The sequence below is a fragment of the Malania oleifera genome, chromosome 12, assembly GCF_029873635.1.
Source record: "Malania oleifera isolate guangnan ecotype guangnan chromosome 12, ASM2987363v1, whole genome shotgun sequence".
In the NCBI taxonomy this organism is placed as follows: Eukaryota; Viridiplantae; Streptophyta; class Magnoliopsida; order Santalales; family Ximeniaceae; genus Malania; species Malania oleifera.
Genome location: NC_080428.1, coordinates 84,336,309 through 84,356,776, shown reverse-complemented (window position 1 = coordinate 84,356,776; position 20,468 = coordinate 84,336,309). Strand labels below are relative to the sequence as shown.

The 20,468-nt window shown below is 34.0% G+C and overlaps 2 protein-coding genes and 2 long non-coding RNA genes across 4 annotated transcripts; all 4 read left to right on the top strand.

The window, feature by feature from the left end:
- Positions 1-2,167: 2,167 nt before the first annotated feature.
- Positions 2,168-3,638, top strand: LOC131144781 (uncharacterized). The gene has a single exon (XM_058093637.1). It carries the CDS (start codon positions 2,466-2,468, stop codon positions 3,243-3,245), a length of 780 nt encoding a protein of 259 aa, XP_057949620.1. The 5' UTR covers positions 2,168-2,465; the 3' UTR covers positions 3,246-3,638.
- A 1,315-nt stretch (positions 3,639-4,953) lies between these two features.
- Positions 4,954-7,485, top strand: LOC131144783 (uncharacterized). Its single transcript, XR_009133909.1, has 2 exons — positions 4,954-6,385; positions 7,332-7,485. It is a non-coding gene; the product is annotated as an uncharacterized LOC131144783 (long non-coding RNA).
- Positions 7,486-12,389: 4,904 nt separating this feature from the next.
- LOC131144782 (uncharacterized) lies at positions 12,390-15,347 on the top strand. Its single transcript, XR_009133908.1, has 3 exons — positions 12,390-12,638; positions 14,221-14,572; positions 14,986-15,347. It is a non-coding gene; the product is annotated as an uncharacterized LOC131144782 (long non-coding RNA).
- A 1,399-nt stretch (positions 15,348-16,746) lies between these two features.
- On the top strand, positions 16,747-19,928 carry LOC131144045 (protein LAZY 1-like). Its single transcript, XM_058092392.1, has 5 exons — positions 16,747-16,752; positions 16,836-16,902; positions 17,508-18,286; positions 18,975-19,257; positions 19,683-19,928. The coding sequence occupies exons 1-5, from the start codon at positions 16,747-16,749 to the stop codon at positions 19,700-19,702; spliced, it is 1,155 nt and encodes a 384-aa protein (XP_057948375.1). The 3' UTR covers positions 19,703-19,928.
- Positions 19,929-20,468: the final 540 nt, after the last annotated feature.

Sequence of the window (20,468 nt, the reverse complement as noted above, 5' to 3'; positions counted from 1 at the left end):
CACTATGATTCTATTATAATAATGTCATTTAATTGGAAAAGCTATTATATATTTTTGAATATTAAGGCATCTCCTCATGTATTTATTATTTATTTATTTTGCCTTAAATATAAACAGTGCATGGCCTTGGAATTATTTCATAATATTTAAGTATATTTAAATTTTATCATTCAAACCATTTAACATGCAAATCAATATTTTTTTTTTTGTATTCCATTGATCTAAAATTGCATCATTTTAATATTTATAAAGATATATAAGCCTGAAAAAGTAATTAAGTTTGGAAATAAATTTATACAGTCTTTGTATCATTTGGAAATTTACTAAAAATCCCATAATTACTTGAGGCATGGGGAGTAACAAGAAACGCGATCCTCATGCCTTTCACATGCACTTTTGAGAGGACTCCATATTTTTCAACAATTAAAAGGTCCCTTTTTTTTTTATGACTCCAAATTCAAGACGAGCCCTTTAGATCTATCCAAGTGACATCAAATCAGGAGATGAAAATATTTTCATCCACACATCACTATTAATTCATTAGACAAACCCCAAGTGATGAACTGAAAGCTTAACTTTGCTCTTACTACTTGAGCAAACCCAACTTGACAATAATAAATATAAGAATCAACATATTTTAGAATATAAATAATCTCACTATTTGGAACTAATTTGGTAAACAATGCTTCAAATAGCTTCTGTTTTAAAACTTGAATTGTCATTTATAAAAATCCAAAATTTTAAATTTTGAACAAGTTTGAACATCCAATTTTTTTTAAAAAACCAAGAAAAACTATTTAAGGCACAGAGCAAATACAATAAACATCAAAAAAAGCTTATGCCATAAACAAGTAACAGTACAACTAAGAATAGTTCCTTACATAAGCTTGGATGGTAAGGACGAGACTGGCGGGCTGGTTGACGGTATAAACCCAGGTTTGAACCCTATCAGCAAAGTGCATATCCGCGATTTACATCCTACGTAGGTGGAGGGTACTGTCGGTGTAGGTATGGGACTAGTCCGAAGGAGGGGGTGACACCCAATGATCTCCGGACACCCGGCATAACCAAATATATATATATATATATATATATATATATATATATATATATATATAGTTCCTTACAATTCATCAATCATGTAAAAAATCAAGTTCATCTTTATAGATGACCACTGAGTTACTCAACTGATCAATACTTCTTCTCATTGGTTTTCGTCTAAATAAGAAAAGGTGATTCTGTGAGCTATTTTTGTTGCCAAAATATAAGAACTACTAAATGAAAATCATTAATTTACACGTTTTCATCATGGATTATTATCAATGAAATAGAATATTTTCTTACTACTAGCATATCATTCACAATAATTTTTTATTAAATCTTATTACTAAAGCTCCAATCCTTCTACTAATCATTCACAATAAATTTTTATCAAATTTTATTAAAGCAACAATCCTTACTACTAACATGTAATTCACACTAAATTTTTTTATTAAGTTCTATTACAAAAGTACCAACCCTCAAAATCATAAAAATTTTAATATTTAATACCTTTCAATAAAAAGAAATCCACTCTTATAAATTAAAAAAAAAAAGAGAACTTTTGTTTTTAATCTCTTTAATTCATATATTTTAAATAAACCCTTGACTATTAGCTTAAGAAAATTTAACTTACAATTAATTTATGCTTTTATTATAATAATTTAATTTCTAGCAATAGAATGATGATAATAAAAAGATGACATTTTATTTTAAAAATTATATTATTTACATAAACAAATAATATTACAACTTTAAAAAAAAAAAAGACAATTTAATTTATTCACACATTTTATTATGAAATTTATTCTATTTTACATTTATATCATGCAGAGTGTGTCAAATATAATGAGATAAGGGGAAAAATGAAATGGAAATTTAAATAAAAAGAATAGCAAAATCAAGTAATAAGTGCAATGCCATCCCCAAACCTATTAAACGTATATGGTTAATACAATAACATAATTTTTTTTTATAAAATTTATTATTTAAATTATTATGTTTCAGTACAATTTTATTACATTTTCTTATAAACAAACGTCAGTCCTTCAAAATCTTTAGTCACGGAACAAAAAAGACACTCTTAGCGGGTATTTAATAAAAAATTCTCGAGGCGGCTAAAAAAAAGAAGGAAAAAAATACTCTTCACCGTCGGTAAGACGGAGTACTTACTTTAATGCAACAATCGGCGACTGTGCTTACACGCGCCGGCCAGCAGCGCGTGGGAACCGGCCCGTGCCCTAATCCTCCCCTGACCTAGAAAACAAGGAAATGGTGACCACTGCCTCCAACTTGTCCCTCTGCCGTGCCTACCAAGAAAAATAAAACCCTCATTTCTCTGTCTCTCCCCCCTTCCCCCTTCTCTCTCTCTTTCTCTCTCTCTCTCTCACACACATCACCAGAAGGAAGAACAACGGAACCACAAGATGAAGATCAAGAACAAAGGGAAGGTACATCCATCTCCGTCGTCGGCGGCGCCGGTGGCGGCTCCGTACTGTGTCGTTGGAGACGCTCTGTCGGGGCTGAAGATGCTGCCGGCGGCGATTCTCGCTCTAGCGTCGGTGCTTTCTCTGGAAGACCGCGAGGTCCTGGCGTACATGATTACCAGGTCCATGAAGGCCCCCACCAGCACCAGCACCAGCACCAGCACTTCTTCTCTCATCCACAACGATAAGAAGAAGAGCAAGAAATCGCAACCCAACAGCACCGTGAACAACAGCAGTAATCACCACAGCCACAGCCCTCTCTTCGACTGCGACTGCTTCCACTGCTACACCAGCTTCTGGTTCCGGTGGGACTCATCGGCGAACCGCGAGCTCATCCACCAAGCCATCGAAGCCTTCGAGGACCATCTCGCCGCCGGAGAGCGGGGAACTTCTCGCCGGCGTCAAATAGGTAAAGGCAAGAAGAAAGACAAGTCCATTCGTCGGAACACCGATAAGCCGGTGCCGGAGACGATGGACTCTTCCAGTCTCTCGCCTGAAACTGTGGAAGACTGTGCTGCTGAGTCGCCGGTTCCGGCGGCTTCCTCTTCGGAAAAACCGGAGCTCGCGGCCGAGTTTCCGAACGGAACGCCGCCGGAGACGGCAGCGGTTGTACGGGGCGCGGTGGACAATAACTCCAGGGGGTTGGCTCGGAAGATGCTGCCGGACGTGGTGGGGTTATTGAATTCGCGTTTGTGGAGCCTTTGGAGTCCGAATGCGTAAATTTTCGAGCCCAGAAAAACGACAATTATATATATATTTTTGGGTTAGTTTTTACTTTGTATGCATTATGTTATGACCCTTTGAAGTAAAGTAAGCATTTGCTTCCTTCAAAAATCTTCCTATTCACGTTCGTTTTTGGGTGCCTGAACTTGAGGCACTCGCCGGCGGGTAGTTTTACCCGGCGAGGCGGTCTAGCTGTTCTTCGCTCACTGTTTTTTGTTTTGAAAAACATGTTTTAGTTGTTTTTTGCATTATTTAATTTTGCTTAGGAGCTAAGTTTTGAAAGTTGGTGAAGATAGGTGGACCAAATAGATTATAGATGTGACCTCGGGTCTTAAGCGGCGACCTTACTGTATTAATGCTGCTCTATATATGATATGATGCTGCTTTTTTTGCTTTTTGTAGGGTTATTCTTTGAATGTCAATGACTGGATTTCATTTCCTATGCTTTCTTTAGAATGACAAAAACAAAAAAAAAAAAAAATTGCTTATATTTGTTCGTGTGCGTGTGTTTTAGTACCACCAGTTCGCGTAGGGTAGCTACCCCAAAATGTTTCGGACGGACGTGGTCATAATCTCCTGCGCTGTTAGGGCCTATTGTTGGTGGAGGGCAATTCTGTCATTTTGGTGTTCTTTTACACATAAATTATTTTTAAAATAATGAAATTGTGTGAAGTTGGGAGGTGGGAAGTCCTGGCTGTTTTTGAAAAAATAAAAAATAAATAAAGAATTTGATGCAGTAATACTCTAATATCATGGTTTTAGAAATTATTTTGACATCTGTAAAATAGTTTGCCAGCATTGAATTGAGATATGTATGCGATCTCTATGTTCCATTTTTGGATTTAACACTGTTTTTTTCTTGAATGGTGCTTTTTTGTGTTTTGTTCATCCAGCCGGCAATGGGAAATATGCTCATTTCATTTGTTTAACTTTGCTAATTTAATGAGATTTTGATCTTCGGCGATTTTTATTTGCCATAGTAAAGTTAGGCCAACTAAAATCTATTTTTTTTTTTTAAATATTCTTACTTTGCCATCTATGAAATTATACAAATATTAAATTTGTGATTTGCAAGTTTCGTACATTTTGAAATCGTTGGACATTGTTAAAGTTTTAATATCTTTCAAATGACTTTAAACTGTACTTTTGTTATTTTAAAACTTTTGATATTTAAATAATATTTTACTTTAAAGTCATAAAATATGCAATCCAATTTCAATTCTATCCTATCATAATTAAGTTTTAATTACTTGAACAAAATGTAATGTAATTTAACATGACTTTTTATTTAAATTATGTCTAAGTTTCCAAAACAAAAGACTAGAATTTTCTTTAAATTTTTCAAAACCTTGAAATTTATTAATTTTGATATGCTTTATGTAGATTCAAATCAAAATCATAGTTGAAAAGTGACAATCTAGACCATCAGACTCACGGTAGCATAAAGAATTTGAACACCAACCTCTAGCAATAATAATTTGCCATAAAGCAACAAAAACTCAATTTGATAAATGGTAACAAAGTCCATCCAACTTGCTTGACTTTGCTTGAATCTTAAAACAAGTTAAAAGAGTTACAGTTGAAATGTGACTATTAGGCTACAATAATATAAAGTATTTGAATAACATTGTTACTATCAAACAAACAGTTACTTATAGAATGAAACTCAAATAAAAATTCATTCTAATCATATTGTTTAATGCAGGAACTCAAAACATTTAAACTTTTCAATCAAGAGGGCATGACTAAATGATCCTTGCACTTTCTCATACAAGTCAGTGAAAGGTACGAGTTGGGGGGTACCTGAGTTGGAGAAAGGAGTGAGTTGTGATTCTGGAAAGGGCCAAGCCAGAGGATCCTCCCTGGTCCCTAAATTGGGTTTGTGAGTAAGCAAAGACGCAGTAGGATTGTTCTATTTTTACTGATTTTTTTTTCCCCCCTGGGCCACAGGCTACTCTTAGAAAGTCTTATTCCCTTCCCTCCCACCAACACAATGGATCTTCACGATCCTACTATCGTCTATTTCCTTCCAGTCCACCACCCCCAAAAGCTCGAGCCCAGTGTTACCTAATATAATAAAATAGAATCTGCAGTCGGTAAAATTTTTTATAGTGTCGGGCAGATGCATGGAACACATCATTTTTTGTCACTCGAAGGATCTAACAGGGGGACAATTTAGGGTACACGAAACATTTGGGACTGCTCGAGAGGGCAGCTGTTGGCACCCTCTTAACTTCTTAGTTATTTTTATGTCTACAGACTACACTCTGAAGGAGTTCCCACTATTGACCCAAATTTTTATAAATAAATAAAAAAAACAAAAATTTAGATGTTAAATAAAAGTATTTTCAGAAATTGAAAAGTACAGCTAAAACAAAATTGCAAAAAATTATTAGTTACAAATTAGTCATAAGATATAAATAACTTTTATTCTTTTCATGTGTCTCTAACACACACTGCCTCTTGTGTACTACAAGAACAAGGCGCGCCTAGAGCAAAAGACATAAATGCCCAGCCAACAAACCCAACGAAGACAAGAATAAGGGAGGCGCGCTAGGTTGGACTGTTAGAAAATGACAAGTCATAGAGTCTACAGATCCCATGGGATAGAACCCTCCTCTATCCGGACAAAGGGGAAGCACATACGGAGTTTTTTTCCATTTTATTATTAAAAAATATATATATTAAATAATACTCTTATTAAGAAAAAATTTCCTAAACTAATACTCTCATAATCTCGCAACTTGATGTTGCGAGATTTAAACTAATGGGTGAGTGGGAAGATGACATGTGGCACGGAGCTGAGCAAATCTTGCAGCTTGGTGCTGTGGGATTTAAAACGACCAGGGAGCGGGAAGGTGACGAGTGGCAGGGGGCTCAGCAAATCTCGTAACACCAAACTGCGAAATTTAAAGTTACAGCATTTGAAAAGGCGACACGTGACAGAAATCTCGCAACACCAAGCTGCGAGATTTGTCTCTAAAATGGTGCGGCGTGTGATACGTGGAGAATTTCGCAGGTCTATCCTACGAGATTTGCTTCGTCTGTGACCTTTTGTAGAGGAAGAAATAAAGGCGATTGCAGAGAGGCAGGTGACCGCTCGAAGGCGAGGAAAGCTATTTAAGGGAGAAGATGGGGTAAGTATTTTTTATTTAGCAAAAATGTGAATTTCATTATTTTACTTACTGAGTTTGAATTTGTTGCATTAAGTTGGATTTATTTCATAACTTTGTTTGGATTTTTTCGGTTCATTGCTACATCTGGACGAAGGTTAGTTTTAATTTATTTGCTTTTTTATTTTTTTTTTCTCATGTTTTGCCTATTCAATTTATTGCTCACATACATAATACTAAGAAAATATTTTGTAATAATTAGTAGGTGTAAATGTATATATAATATTTGCAAGTTAAAATTACTGTATATTGACATGACATACATTTTGAGAAATTCGGATTTCCCATCTTCATATCTGTTTGCAACAATAATAATATTAATAAAATGATTTTATTTTTTAAAAAATAAACTATTGTAATAAAATAAGAATGTTGTGATTTAGAGATATGTAAACCTACTCCATCATATATTTTGTAGATGTTAGATGCATTTGTCTCATCTCAAATGTATTTTTCATTCTCATTGTATTAATATTTTTGTGCAATTAAAAATAGTCTTAAGTTCTAAGAGTTAATAATACTATAGGCAAAAATTAATTTCAACTACACTTGTATTTTACATTAATTAAGTTGCACCTGCCTCAACTCCCAATTAACTTCAACCTCCAAAAATTAAAACATATTTATTTAATTAATTAATTTATATTTATTTATGTGTTTTGGGACTAGTCAAATTTGGATCACGAAAAAATTGGAACATTATTTTGGGGTAATATTTTTTGTTATTTAAAGTGAATAAATTTATTTATTTATTTATTTTATTATTATTTTTAATTAATAATTATAATAGGATTGACCAACCAAACAGTCTTAAATTCTAAGACTTAATAATACTATAGGCAATAATTAATTTCAACTATACTTGTATTTTACATTAATTAAGTTGCACCTACCTCAACACCTGATGCAGATGACCAGCAGGGAGAGGGCAGACCCAAAAGGCAACCACCACGACCCCGGAGACGACCTCGCTGCGGCACGGAGTAGTTTAGCATTATTTTCATTGCATTTTATTTGTATGTATATCATTGATTATTTTAATTTCATTTGTATAGTAGTGATTATTTTTATTTCTTTTGTATATATCATTGATTATTTTCATTTAACTTATATAATATTTGATTATTTTCATTTCATTTGTATAGTCATGTGTCTTGTGCACACTTCATACTCTTGAAGTTTATTTGTATAATTTTTCAAATTAAATTGAGATGAATAAAATAACTTTTATTTAACTAAACAGTGAAAGATTCAACATTTGCTCCAAAGAATTAAATACTGTCAAATGTAAAAAATGACACATAATAATTATATATATGTTGCAACATGTAAAGTGCGGAAACCTTCACCCAAAATGACAATTGAACAATTTTTTGTTATTTTAAGTTTGAATGGTATTGCAACATCTACAAGTGTCTGAGATTGCTGGAGATCATAATAATCACTTTAATTTCATAGAATCGGTACCACCCTATTATTTTGCTAAGTGTATTTAGATCACTTAATTACTACTTGTTGATTGGTTTGTGCACTAATTATAAATTCGGTTTTAATTTATCTTGACAATATAAAAATAATAATAATGTGATCTTTTTATGAGTTTATGACAAATAATATATAAAAAATTATTTTCAAAATAATAGGAGTATGAGCTATATATATGATCAAGTGAAGTATGATTTTTAAGGATTTTACCCACTCAGATAAGTCGAAATAATTTTATTTAACTACGGCCAATTTAATAAGTAAAATTAAATTCGTGATTATCTATCAATATCTTCTAATTTCTTTTTTCAAAATGTTTGAAAATATCACATTCTTTTGATTAATACTCTAATTTTATGATAATAGTTTGTCATTATGAATAAATTAGTTTGCATCAATTGATTGGTTCTTATTTTTAGTCTTGTTGAAGACCATTAATAACATAATAACTTTGGTAAAGTCAGTGAAATTTTAGTTTACATTTTTTTTAATACTATATTTGATACATTACTTGACTCTAACAATATTAAATTATATTTTATTTATTTTATAATGTGTTTAATTGTTAATTTTAAATATTACATCCAATAAACATTTAGCAGCATTATAATTACTAGGCATTTTTATAACTTATTGACAAATTTTATTTTTTCCAATTATATTTTTAAAAAATTTTGAAATAATACAAATTATTTTGTCATACTTATATAATTAGTTGACCCAAAGCATCAAAGCAATCAATTCGAAATTTTTGTTCGGTCCCTAATCCATTTATTTGACTTCAATCATTATATTAATCATATTATTTTTTTTACTAAATTAATGTCATTTTAAAATATCATTCTATTAAGGACAAATTTTGTTATTTCACATGCACTTAATAGTTGACTAAAAAAATATTCACTTGTCAATAAAATTAAATTATAAGAAATTTTTTAGTTTTTTTTTGAAAATTCACGAGTTAGAGTCATATTTTGAATTTTTTTTTGGATTTTATCCAGATTTTTATGATAAAATACTTGTTTATAATCAATAATTTCTTTTATGCGAGGATTTTTTTTATTTTATTGATCAGGTTGCATTTGACAATAATTAATTATTGGATAATCACTTTTCTTATAATTGAATGTATACAAATACTTCCATAATAAAATACAAATAAGTACTTTTTAATATCATAATAATATATTATTTATATTTAAATTTTGTAAACTTACTTAGTGCCACACATCACCACCCTATTGGGCTGAGCCTTTAAATCTCGCAGCTTCATGCTGCAAGATTTTCTCTACAACCGTGCCACACGTCAACTTCTCACTTGCTGGACTTTTAAATCTGGCAGCTTGGTACTGTGAGATTACATGAGCATTAGTTTAGAAAATTTTTTCCTAATAAAAGTATTATTTAATATTTTATTTCTTTTTAATAATTAAATGAGAAAAAACTCGGCACATATGTCTAATAAAAGAAACCAAGGAGAATATGCAATATTTTTATCTCTTTTTTTAGTGTTTAAACTCTAAATTCAAATTTGATTGAGAATTTAAAAAAAAAATTGATGTAATTGTCATTATATTTTTAATTAAAATCATAAAAAATTTACCTTAGAAAAAGATCAAATTCTATGCCCCTAAATATTTGAAATCCATGCATGCATGTAAATTTCATCCTACAACTTCACTAAGGTCAAAGATATGCTAATATGTGAATTTCAGCCTAATTAGGATACTCTTGAATGGTATTACAAGTTAGAACTAAACTCGAACAAATTACTTTATCAATTCAAACTCAACTCAAACTCGATTAAAAGTGGACCAAATAAAGTTCCAAAACAATTGAAGTTTGTTTGAGTAGTGATCTAACCTTATTAATTTATAATCTGAATAGCTTTTGTCAAGATCTATATTGAGATCAATATAATTTCATACTATATTTTGTTTAAATGCACCCATATTTAAATTCAAATCCTAAACATTTTCAAACACATAATCAAATTCAAAACATGTTAATATTAGGATGGAATTATTTGTAAATTATGTGAAAGGTGCATGAACAAACTTGGCTAGAGAAAATTTTCAAAATTCAAGTTTATATATACTACGCTTATCATTACCATTAACTTGATGAAACTAAGTTACTAACACTTTTATAGTGACACATTTTTTCAAGCTCAACATAAAGTATAATAAGAAAATTTTATCCAAATTTTCTCCCAAAATAATCATCTAAAAACACTTAGCATTATATTTGACACTGTAAATTGTAAGTTTTGAATTTATATTTTTGAAGACTTAAAAGTAAATTTGACATTATTTTTTACATTATATTGGTTCATCAAAACAAGTCAATATTTATGTGAAAGGTGCATGTACGAACCGGGATGTGTTCCATCAGACGACAGTACCGCTGCCTTTGAGTGCAGACGGCAATATGGCAGCATTGTAACTTTAGCAGGTAGGGATGTGCGACAAGGAGGTGATGAGTCGAGACCCGTTTGGCCTTGCCTTTAGTGCAGGGCTCTGCTTGTTTTTTACGTACTCCACTCCCTGCGCCGAAAGGTTTGACTTTCTATGACACCCCCCTCCCCCCCTAACAAAAAATAATAAAAGTATATATATTTTAGTAAAAAAATCAATTGTTTTAAGATTTTGTATCTGGATCACGTCCCGAATATACACAAGAGTGGGATAATCGAAGCACGTCTGAAATCCAAGTCCTAAAAAAACCCAAATGAAATCTATATTTTAATAGGCAGAGCAGAATTGTGTAAACACCAAGTTTTATTTCTCTTGTAAGTCTGTAACTTCTCAATACCTTTAATATATTAGTTACAAATTTTAACTACTAAAATAAATTCTAAAAGGCTTAATCTACTTAAATTTAATGTTTTACAAGACGAAGGGGTAAGATATAGTATTTTACCCTCTACGAGGTGAGGCATAAGCCTTAAAACCTTGAGAAGTAAATGTTTTGGGACTGTATTTATTTAAATAATTAATAAATAAAATTAATTTTTATATAGTAAAAAATAATAAAATAATGAAAAAAAAATAAAAACATAATTTTTAAATATAATATAAGCCAAATCATTACAAAAAGAAGAGAAATTTAAATTAAAGCATCACAACAATGTCTCGTCATCTAAGATTCTACTAAGAATCAAAAATAACGATAGCAAACAAAACTAGAGGGAGCGAGAGTTGAATACTCCAAGCAAAGAGGTTGTAGAGGGTCGCTAAAAAGAGATGAGTGGCTTGAGGAGTCTTTGAAGCCAAACCCCAGCTTAAAAAGAGATGAGAGCTCCGAAGGGGTCGTCTAAGAGAAACGATACCCCAGACGCAGTCAACGATTCGTCAGAGAGGCGAGAAGTTGGAGGAGTCTTCAAAGCCAGGCCCTCAAGGCGCACCTCACGTACACCTTTTAAAACACTACTTAAATTTAAACTTGTGTGAATTTAAACAAAACACAATACAAAATTACATTCAATTTTATCCAAATTCACAATAATCTAAATCCAAACCTTCAAAATTCATATTTTCAAACAATACCTTATACTAATACAAGTCCAAAGGCCCCTGGATCCATCCAACTCATGAATTGGTTACGCCTAAAGAAGTCATGAGGATATAACAAACATTATCCCCGGATTGGATCAAGAAGGGGATTGAAGAATAAAAAACTACAAGCTCATAAAGAGCTATCAAACCAACCAACGACCAAAGTTGTATGCACTGGTTTGTAAATATCGTCATTGAATAGCAACTTGTAGGTCCAATCAAACTGTTGAACTAATGTGTTATGAATATTTAAAAAATATACAAGGTCTGATATATATATATATAAAAAAGAGGTAAGGTTCTGATAGAAAAGGTAAGGCTATGTTATATGCTGTGATTCAGTGATCCAGTAATGAGCCACAAGGCCATAATATATGCTAATATAAGTGATTGAAAATTAAAACAATATTAGTTTTTCAAATTATATAAATTGTCATTTTTTTCAAAAACAAAAAAAAAAAAGTCCATCTTTTTAGCATAAATTGTGATGTCTTTAAATTAATTAATTTTGATTAATACACCATTTGATGACCCAAAAATTGGTCAATCACTTTTACATTAGCCCAATTTTGATTAACACTTTTTACGAACAAAGATTTTAATTTAGTCAACAATTTTAAGAAATGATTTGATTAATACAACCAACATTCTTAATCCTTTTTTGTCCCATTTCTCTATAAATAAACACAAGTCTGTATTGTTTTCTGGATTTCTTAACTCAAATTTTCATTTAATTTCATTCTCATTTCACTTCATTCTATGAACCCAACCTAACCATATAATCAACCTCCATCCCCCAAAACAAACACCTAAAAATGAGGGCATCGGCCCATTTAGCGACCGTTGGGTTTTGGAGGGCCCATGCAGAATGGGAGGTTAGTAGAGCCGGGGCAAAAAGACCCCATGACTCACTGTTGGGTCCCTGAAGTGCCTAAACGAATGGCTCACACACACAACAACGCTTCCCCCTTAATGTGAGTGACCGGAAAGAGTACATGCATTGACGGTTTTTGTCTCTCGTCGGTTTCCAAAGAGGAGGATGGTAGACAACCACACAGAGAACAGCGCTTTCTTCTCATTTTGCAGTGGGTAAAGTTCATACCATTAATCAGCCAAACAAAATGATGATCCGATCGGGTTTTGCGGTTTAAGATTTACGATTTTACATTTTACAGGTAAAATAAAACATGACTAATATTATTAAATGCCCATCCCTATGCATGTGGCTGTGTTCTGGTTTGCGTTATTTCATGTTCTGATTTATGTTTTGGCTTATATTTTTTATATTCTATTTGCTCTGTTTCTATCATCAAAAATTTAAAAAAGAAAAACGAAACATAATTGGCAAAATCTTCAGAGATGCTTTCGCAGTTGAGAACCCCAAGTGCGTTGCCAAACATGACCTCCAAGTTATCAATTTTTTCTGAAAAGCTAAAACAGAAGTTTTTTATTAAAAAAAAAAAGTTTCAAATTTGGCAAAGACGAGATAGACACCATTACTTTCTATCTGTTTGCTTCTTGATTAAATTTCATAACACCACCTTACAATTTGCTCCAAAGATTTGGGCAAATAACATCTCCATTCAAGGTTTCAAGTTCAAACACTTGACAAAGAATAGAGAATCAATTTGTATGCAAGATGAATTACCCAAATTAGGTAACCTAAATAGACTACGCCTCTCAATAGAGGGAAGAAAATTCCTATTTCAATAACAGTCCTACACAATTATGTTCCGGGTCTTGGTTCAGAGTGACCGGATTTTATCGAAATGGGTTGTTTGGTCGGTTTGGGTCTGAGGTAAAATTGAAAATTGAACTAATTGACTCGGCCAGCTCGGGTGCAAAATCACATAAACATGGCAGAACCAAAGGTTAGTTGAGTTGACCCAATCACAAAATCAAAGAAACGAATGGCCAGCCAACCCGGTTCGACTCGTCATGAACTGGCCTAAATCAAGGTTCAAGGCAAGTCAAGACAGCCTCCCTTAAAATCCTAAACAATGTTAGGGGAATAATACTAACCCAGTTTGAACCCCTGACCTCAAGGAAGAAAGTGGAAGTGGAGTAAATCATAAATTCAACTACTAAATATACACACATATACACCGAGACAACCTGCAAATAAATATATAATTATTATTGTGCCAGCCTTGCATCATCATCATAATAATAATAATACAACTTTTATTTAGATGGCTATTAGTGATTATTTTGGCTTTAAATAGCTAATATAGGTGATTTTAACCAACATCTTTGCAATATTTATTTCAAATTTGACGTGTAATACTATTTTTGTCATATAAATACGCACACATAATATGTCATGCTGACATCACCAGTTCAACCACCAAATTGACCCACCAGTCTAACCAGAATCCAACGGACTCGGCAGCCTCATCAAGTTGATATTTAAAACTATGGTGTGAGGGCAATAAGGTTCGCCAATTCGTTGAAACCCTTAAATTTACCAGGATGGTCACTAGTAAAAGTTCTGAAATCATGGTTAAAATAATTTCATGATAGTTTATTGACCTTCCTAAACTCATAAATGACCACAATAACTCAAATTTACAATTCTTTAATATAGGAGCATGACACCCCCTGCAATCCCATGTGAGTACCAAATTAAATGCCAAAAAGAAAAAGGAAGAATAATGAATAGAACCAAAAAGAAAAGGAAAAACAGATTTAAAAAATAAAATTGGCATTCTGACCACTTCTGGTTATCCTTATTGCATTTTCAATCTCCTCCTGCAGGGCCTCCTACGGATACTAATCCACAATTTGGCAATGTGCTTGGTAAAAGAGATTGATTTCCTATGTGACTGATGCTACCTATTGCATGCTTGGGCATCATCAAAACCTTCAATTAATTTTCAAAGCATGATTTGATATGCTATTGCTGGAGGGAACAAGATCTGTCACTATCCTTGGAATGTACATGGCAAATGATATCACAACTCATGGCCCAATCTGCATAGATCTACTTGCATCTAAATCTGTTAAATCTAATCAAAGCCTAAAGGTCAATTTCATGCACAATTCATGCACAAGGAAATAAAAGGAAGATGTCGACACCCACTGATCAAACCACAATTATTGGGCATAGGTATGGAGTCCAGTTATTAGTTCCTAGAAATGACCTAGAATTCGAAAATTTCATGAAGGAGAGAATGGAACTCTTTAACTGAAAAAGGATTGCTTCCATGGATCCCACAGAGAATATTTTCCATTTTTCTGAGAGAAAAAAATATTTCCATGGATTCTCAGATACATAGCCACTTGTGTTGTCTTCTACAAATATTTCCTTTTTGTATTATTGTTTTGTCTTTCTACTATAGTTTTTCTTTTTTTCTCTTTTTTGGAGGATTCCTTGTTCTCCTGTATTCTGTATCCTTTCTCTACTAATATACTTCTTCTTTTGCAATTAAAAAAAATTACACATAAATAGGAAGACATAGCTTTGTCACTTTTGTCTCTAAGCCTACAACCCTTTTCACTTTTCTCTGTTCTCTAATTCAGGGGGTGGGGCAGGCAGCGGACTGCAGTTTTCAAGGATGGCACCTATTCGAGAGAATGGAACTCTTTAACTGAAAAGGGATTGCCTCCATGGATCCCACAGAGAATATTTTCCCTTTTTTCTGAGAGAGAAAATATTTCCATGGATTCTCAGATACATAGCCACTTGTGTTGTTTTCTACAAATATTTACTTTTTGTATTATTGTTGTCTTTCTACTATAGTTTTTCTATTTTTTCTCTTTTTTGGAGGATTCCTTGTTCTCCTGTATTCTGTATCCTTTCTCTACTCATATACTTCTTCTTTTGCGATTAAAAAAAATTACACATAAATAGGAAGACATAGCTTTGTCACTTTTGTCTCAAAGCCTACAACCCTTTTCACTTTTCTCTGTTCTCTAATTCAGGGGGTGGGGCAGGCAGCGGACTGCAGTTTTCAAGGATGGCACCTATTCGAGGCCCCCCCCCCCCTTCCCTGAGAAGGAACATTTGTGGCAACGAAGACTATGGTTGATGATAAAAACATGACTGGCTAACAATCAAGGATGACTACTTGATCTTCATCATACCTAGCAAGTTCAGTAATCGATGCAGAACGAAATGTTCCAAGAAGTGGCACAGCAACAACATTTCTTAGATGGTAAATTTTGTAAAAATTTTGGAGCTAATCAAAAGTTAGTTTCCATGAATCAACTTAAGTGATATGAGGTTCCAATGGTTCGATCCATTGTACTGACAAACAATGTGTAAGGTCCTTTAGCTCCAATAAATGCCAGGAAGATGAAACAGAACACGCATCACAACAGTTCAACTGAAGGTCTTAGCTTTACTCATACCTGGTAATGACACCAATCCTGTTAGAGATAGACTCCAAACCACCGGTATCGTGGGCTTCTACAATGAAGAGAAGTTCAACAACACCAATGCTTCCTCAGATTCATCTTGGCTGAAATGAGCCACACACATAATGTTTAGCATCACTGTTAAGCACCATAAAAGAGATATTTATTCAAGCTGATCACAAAATGTTAAATCATTCAGACTAGGTCCCTTCAGATAGAATTACCCTACCCAAACCGATCAAAAAGCACTGGTAATCAACTTTTTGTGAAGAAAAGATGTCTCATGGTCAAATCATCCTCGATTGGATTATAGTTCAATTAAAATATTCACTCAACTCCCCACTGTTCATCAACAAATACCTAGTACATTTATTAGAATTATTAACTAAGAAAAATCCATCATTTTCCCACACAGAAAGTGCATGTGCATGAACAAATAAATTGAGAGGACCGAAAAAAAGAAACTAGACGGAAGCACAAATTGACAAGGACATCCATTCACAATTGGAAGATGCTGACATGCATCTCAAAACACAGAACCATCAATGTGTGATAAATGTGATGAGTTCTACTGGATCAAAAAGTTTGATTGGGCAGTGATCATGCAAAAATCATAATCCAGCAACCAACTTCACAACTACATGTAAAGTGTATTGGTCAGATTGAATCAATAGCTTGTAGGTCCAGAATCCATTCCACCTGTGGCCACATGATTTGATCTTGATAAAGGATAGCTGACCCAATCTTGTAACCTTCTCTGTGTTTCACTCTACCCACCTCTATCTCAAACACTTGGAGACTTTCAGGAACCCATTTGATATCATATTCAATATCAGTCGTCTGAGAATTTATGAAAAGCTAGTCCCCCAGCCTCTCATCACAACCAAGGCGATTGAGCATTGCTCTCTGAAGAAGGATCAAAAGATGAAGGTAAGTCACCTATCTAGTGAACATGGCAGAACCAAACTGAATTTAATACTTGGTAAGGTCATCTTTGCAAGTTTTTGTTGCAGTTACTAGGTTGGATGCACAGAAAGTTCCGGCAGAATAGCAGTGAGCCTATCAAAGATTATGGTATCGGTATGTCCTACACTCCCATCCACATTTGTTCTACTAAATTGTTCATACAGGAATGCACAAACTTAAACAATGGTTAATTGGTATCATATTTTTGTCTCACTACACATACAAGGTACAAAAACTGCAGGTACAGAGAGCATAGTTAAACATGATAAAGGCCATTCAGTCTTTGTCAAAGCCTAGGGTGTACATTATGCTGACTTATTTGAATTGGTTCACAAAAAGACTGGGTCATTGGAAACCTTACGAGTAACGTAGCTACCTTTGGAAGACATGTTGATGCAAAGTCACAAACAAGACTAGAAAGAGCTGCTACCAGAATTATTCCATAAAGGACCCCTGTGAAAATTAGCTACCCACAAAGCTGCATAACTTATCATAGCCATCACAATAATAATTGAGAAACCAAAAACTATTATGTTTATACTAATGGAACACAAAATCATGGATCAACACTATTTCCCTAAAGACATGCTAAGAGGAAACAACCACATGATTTTCCTGCCAAATTGCAACAATAAAATGTTTTCCCCTGATTGACCTAACCATCATCCCAGCTCGTTTTACATTTCTTGTGTCAGGGCATTCTTGTAATTGTCTTTCAGGGCAGCCATCTCTTGATGACGAGCAATACTACCCAAAGTCAAACTATAGCAGCAGACCCCTAAGACAAGCACAAAGAGACCACTCCCTCCGAAAATCATTTGCAGGCCTTGAAGCAGCAAGAATAGATGAAGATGACTTCGAAGAGGAATCATCAGCTGCAATATCTGATTTGTTCCATGGGTTTCTTGCAATTGGCACACTTGGTTCAGACCCCATCACCACTGACCCAGCAACCCCCACATTTTCCATCTCTGTTGAGAATATAGCTGAAAAAGAAACTGAAGTGACAGAGAATGAACTGAAACTTATTAATGAAGAGCTGGAGAAAGTGCTGGGAGCTGAAGCAAAAGAAGATGGTTGCAACGACTCATCTGGGAGAAACAGTCACGTCAGTAACGGGAGAAGCAGTCATGGCAGTACTATTACACTTAGTGGCAAGTTGGAAGGCACAGAAAACAATGGAAATGGAACTGCAGTTTGTCCACTCCAGGGTTATCTTTTTGGGTCAGCAATTGAATTACCAGAAACAACAGTAGCAAAGAAGGAGCACAGGACATCACTTGGGGAGTTGTTCCAGAGAAGTAAAATAGCAGAGGAGAATTCTGGTCCTAAATCTGAGAGGGGCGAGAAGCGTTCAGAAAAGGAATCTGACAAATCTGCTGTGCATCTCATGAAAAAGATGCTAAAGAGGAGAATGCTCCATGCTTCATCTAGGAGCTCTACTGCAGCTGGTGCTGGAACTGCTGATCCAGCTTCAGCAGAGACAAAATTGCATAAGGTACGTTTACTCACCAATACCGAATCTTCTACTGGAGATTCAAAGAACAGTGAATCTCTTGTTCCCCTTTAGATCGTTTGAAAATCACCAGTATTTTGGATAAATGAACTCAGTACAAGTAAATTAGCAAATTGCTAATCCTTGCTATGAGAATTACAAGGTGGGTTCCTAGTTTCTTCATCCACCTCCATTCAACACACGTGCTTATAGCCAAAATTTTTAATATCTTCTAATTGTGCTATCTAGTGAGACGCTGCATCAATAATGTCACAACTGGCCGTTCAGACTTTCCTGTTATAGTTTTCTCCAACCACGGCTGGTGCTGCTCACAATTTGTGAAAATAACAGTGCCACTTGCAAAGAGAACATAAAACAGTCCTCTCTCTCTCTCTCTCTCTCTCTCTCTCTATATATATATATATATATATATATATATATACACACACACACACACACATATAACCATCAAAAGCAGAATGGTCCCATGCTACTCTGAATATGGCCAATTAGATTAACCAAACTTACAGGTCTGTGGATTAAAAGTTTATCACTTGATGTTTCTGCATAATTAATGAATGTAAACTCATAACAGAAAAGAATTGATCGCTCTAATTAGAATCCTTCAGGATGCCATGTATCCTGATAATGAATTATGGTTAGGTTTAATTTTTTTATATTTGGCATGTAGATCCTACATATGTTCCACAGAAAAGTCCATCCTGAAAGCTCAACAGCCACACGAAAGTCCGACAAAACCCACAAAAATGAGATCAAAAACATGTCCTATGATGGTGGGTACGGCAATGGAGAACGGATGCTTCCAGATGAAGACATTACTATAATTCCACATAGACCACTCTTGAAGGATAGCATACGCCGCTACAAGTGTCAATCTAACCCACCTCAATTCACACTTGGTGGAAGCGATTCAAATGGAAATAGGGAGTATTGGATCAAAAGTGATGCAGATTGTAAGTATTAAAGCATGCACAATCCTCATAGTCAACCACAGTAGATGTTCAATAACTTAGCAGTATCATGGCAGACTAGGCAACATTAGACCATGTGAAAAGCGGTCTACATTTTTTAACTTTTGGGTCTTGAAATTCACATAGATATCCTCACATTTTAATGTACCCATTTCCCAAAATTACAGTCGCTAATTAATATAACAATGCACCCAGATATATTAACTCCCTTGCACACTGATCACATGTAAATCACATGAGCGTGACCATCCCAAGATCAGCTTTTTAAAAACACAAAAAAACAACAAAAAAAAAACAAAAAAAAAGACTTCAGGAATAGAAGTCCCTGCTATGCATAGAAGTTCAGTTTCTTTTACTCTTATTCATAATTACACAAACTGAGTTCTTTATTTTTTTTGGCGTCGCAGACCTGGTGTTGGAGCTCTAAAAGGCAGAAGCAGTCAATTATGATTTTTTACCAGTAAGAAGAGTTATTGTATCTGTAGTATTCAGTTTATCGCTGTTTGCTGCTATTGGCGTGTGAGTGGTTGTGCTATACTGAGATAGAGACAAATGAAAGAATAAAATAGGCACTTTTAGCCTATCCATGAGTGTATGATGTAAAATTTAAAGTATACTTCTCTAATAAATTACTAATAAACATCGTTCTGCTATTTCCAGAGCAAAAATGCAATGCTTAGAATCGTCTTTGATTTTTAAAAAATTGTGCTCATTTCTTGTCCTAGTACAAGAATTTTTAAGGCGTAATATGAATGGTACCAAAAATCTGGCTAGTGTCCTAGGTTTTTATAACCATATTGACTATGGGAACAACCAGAAAAGCCATTTTTTCCAAACAGTAGCAGACTTGTCCATTTTGGGTCAGACATGCTCACTCTCTCTCTCTCTCTCTCTCCCTCACACACACACACACAACTTTTTCGCTAAAGTTTAAAAAAAAATCACACTCAAAACGGGAAAATATTTCAATAATTCAATCTGAAAGAAAAAATGCCCCTCCAGATTTTGTGCAAAATATGTGCCTACCCCTGTATGTTATTAGAATTTGATCTATACACACACAACAACAACAACAACAAACCAAGCTTTAAGTCTCACTAGATGAGGTCAGCTACATGAATCCTTTTCCACCTTATTATGTATTTATTTGAAGTGCATCCAAAATTCCTAAGAATACAATTTCACCCTAATAA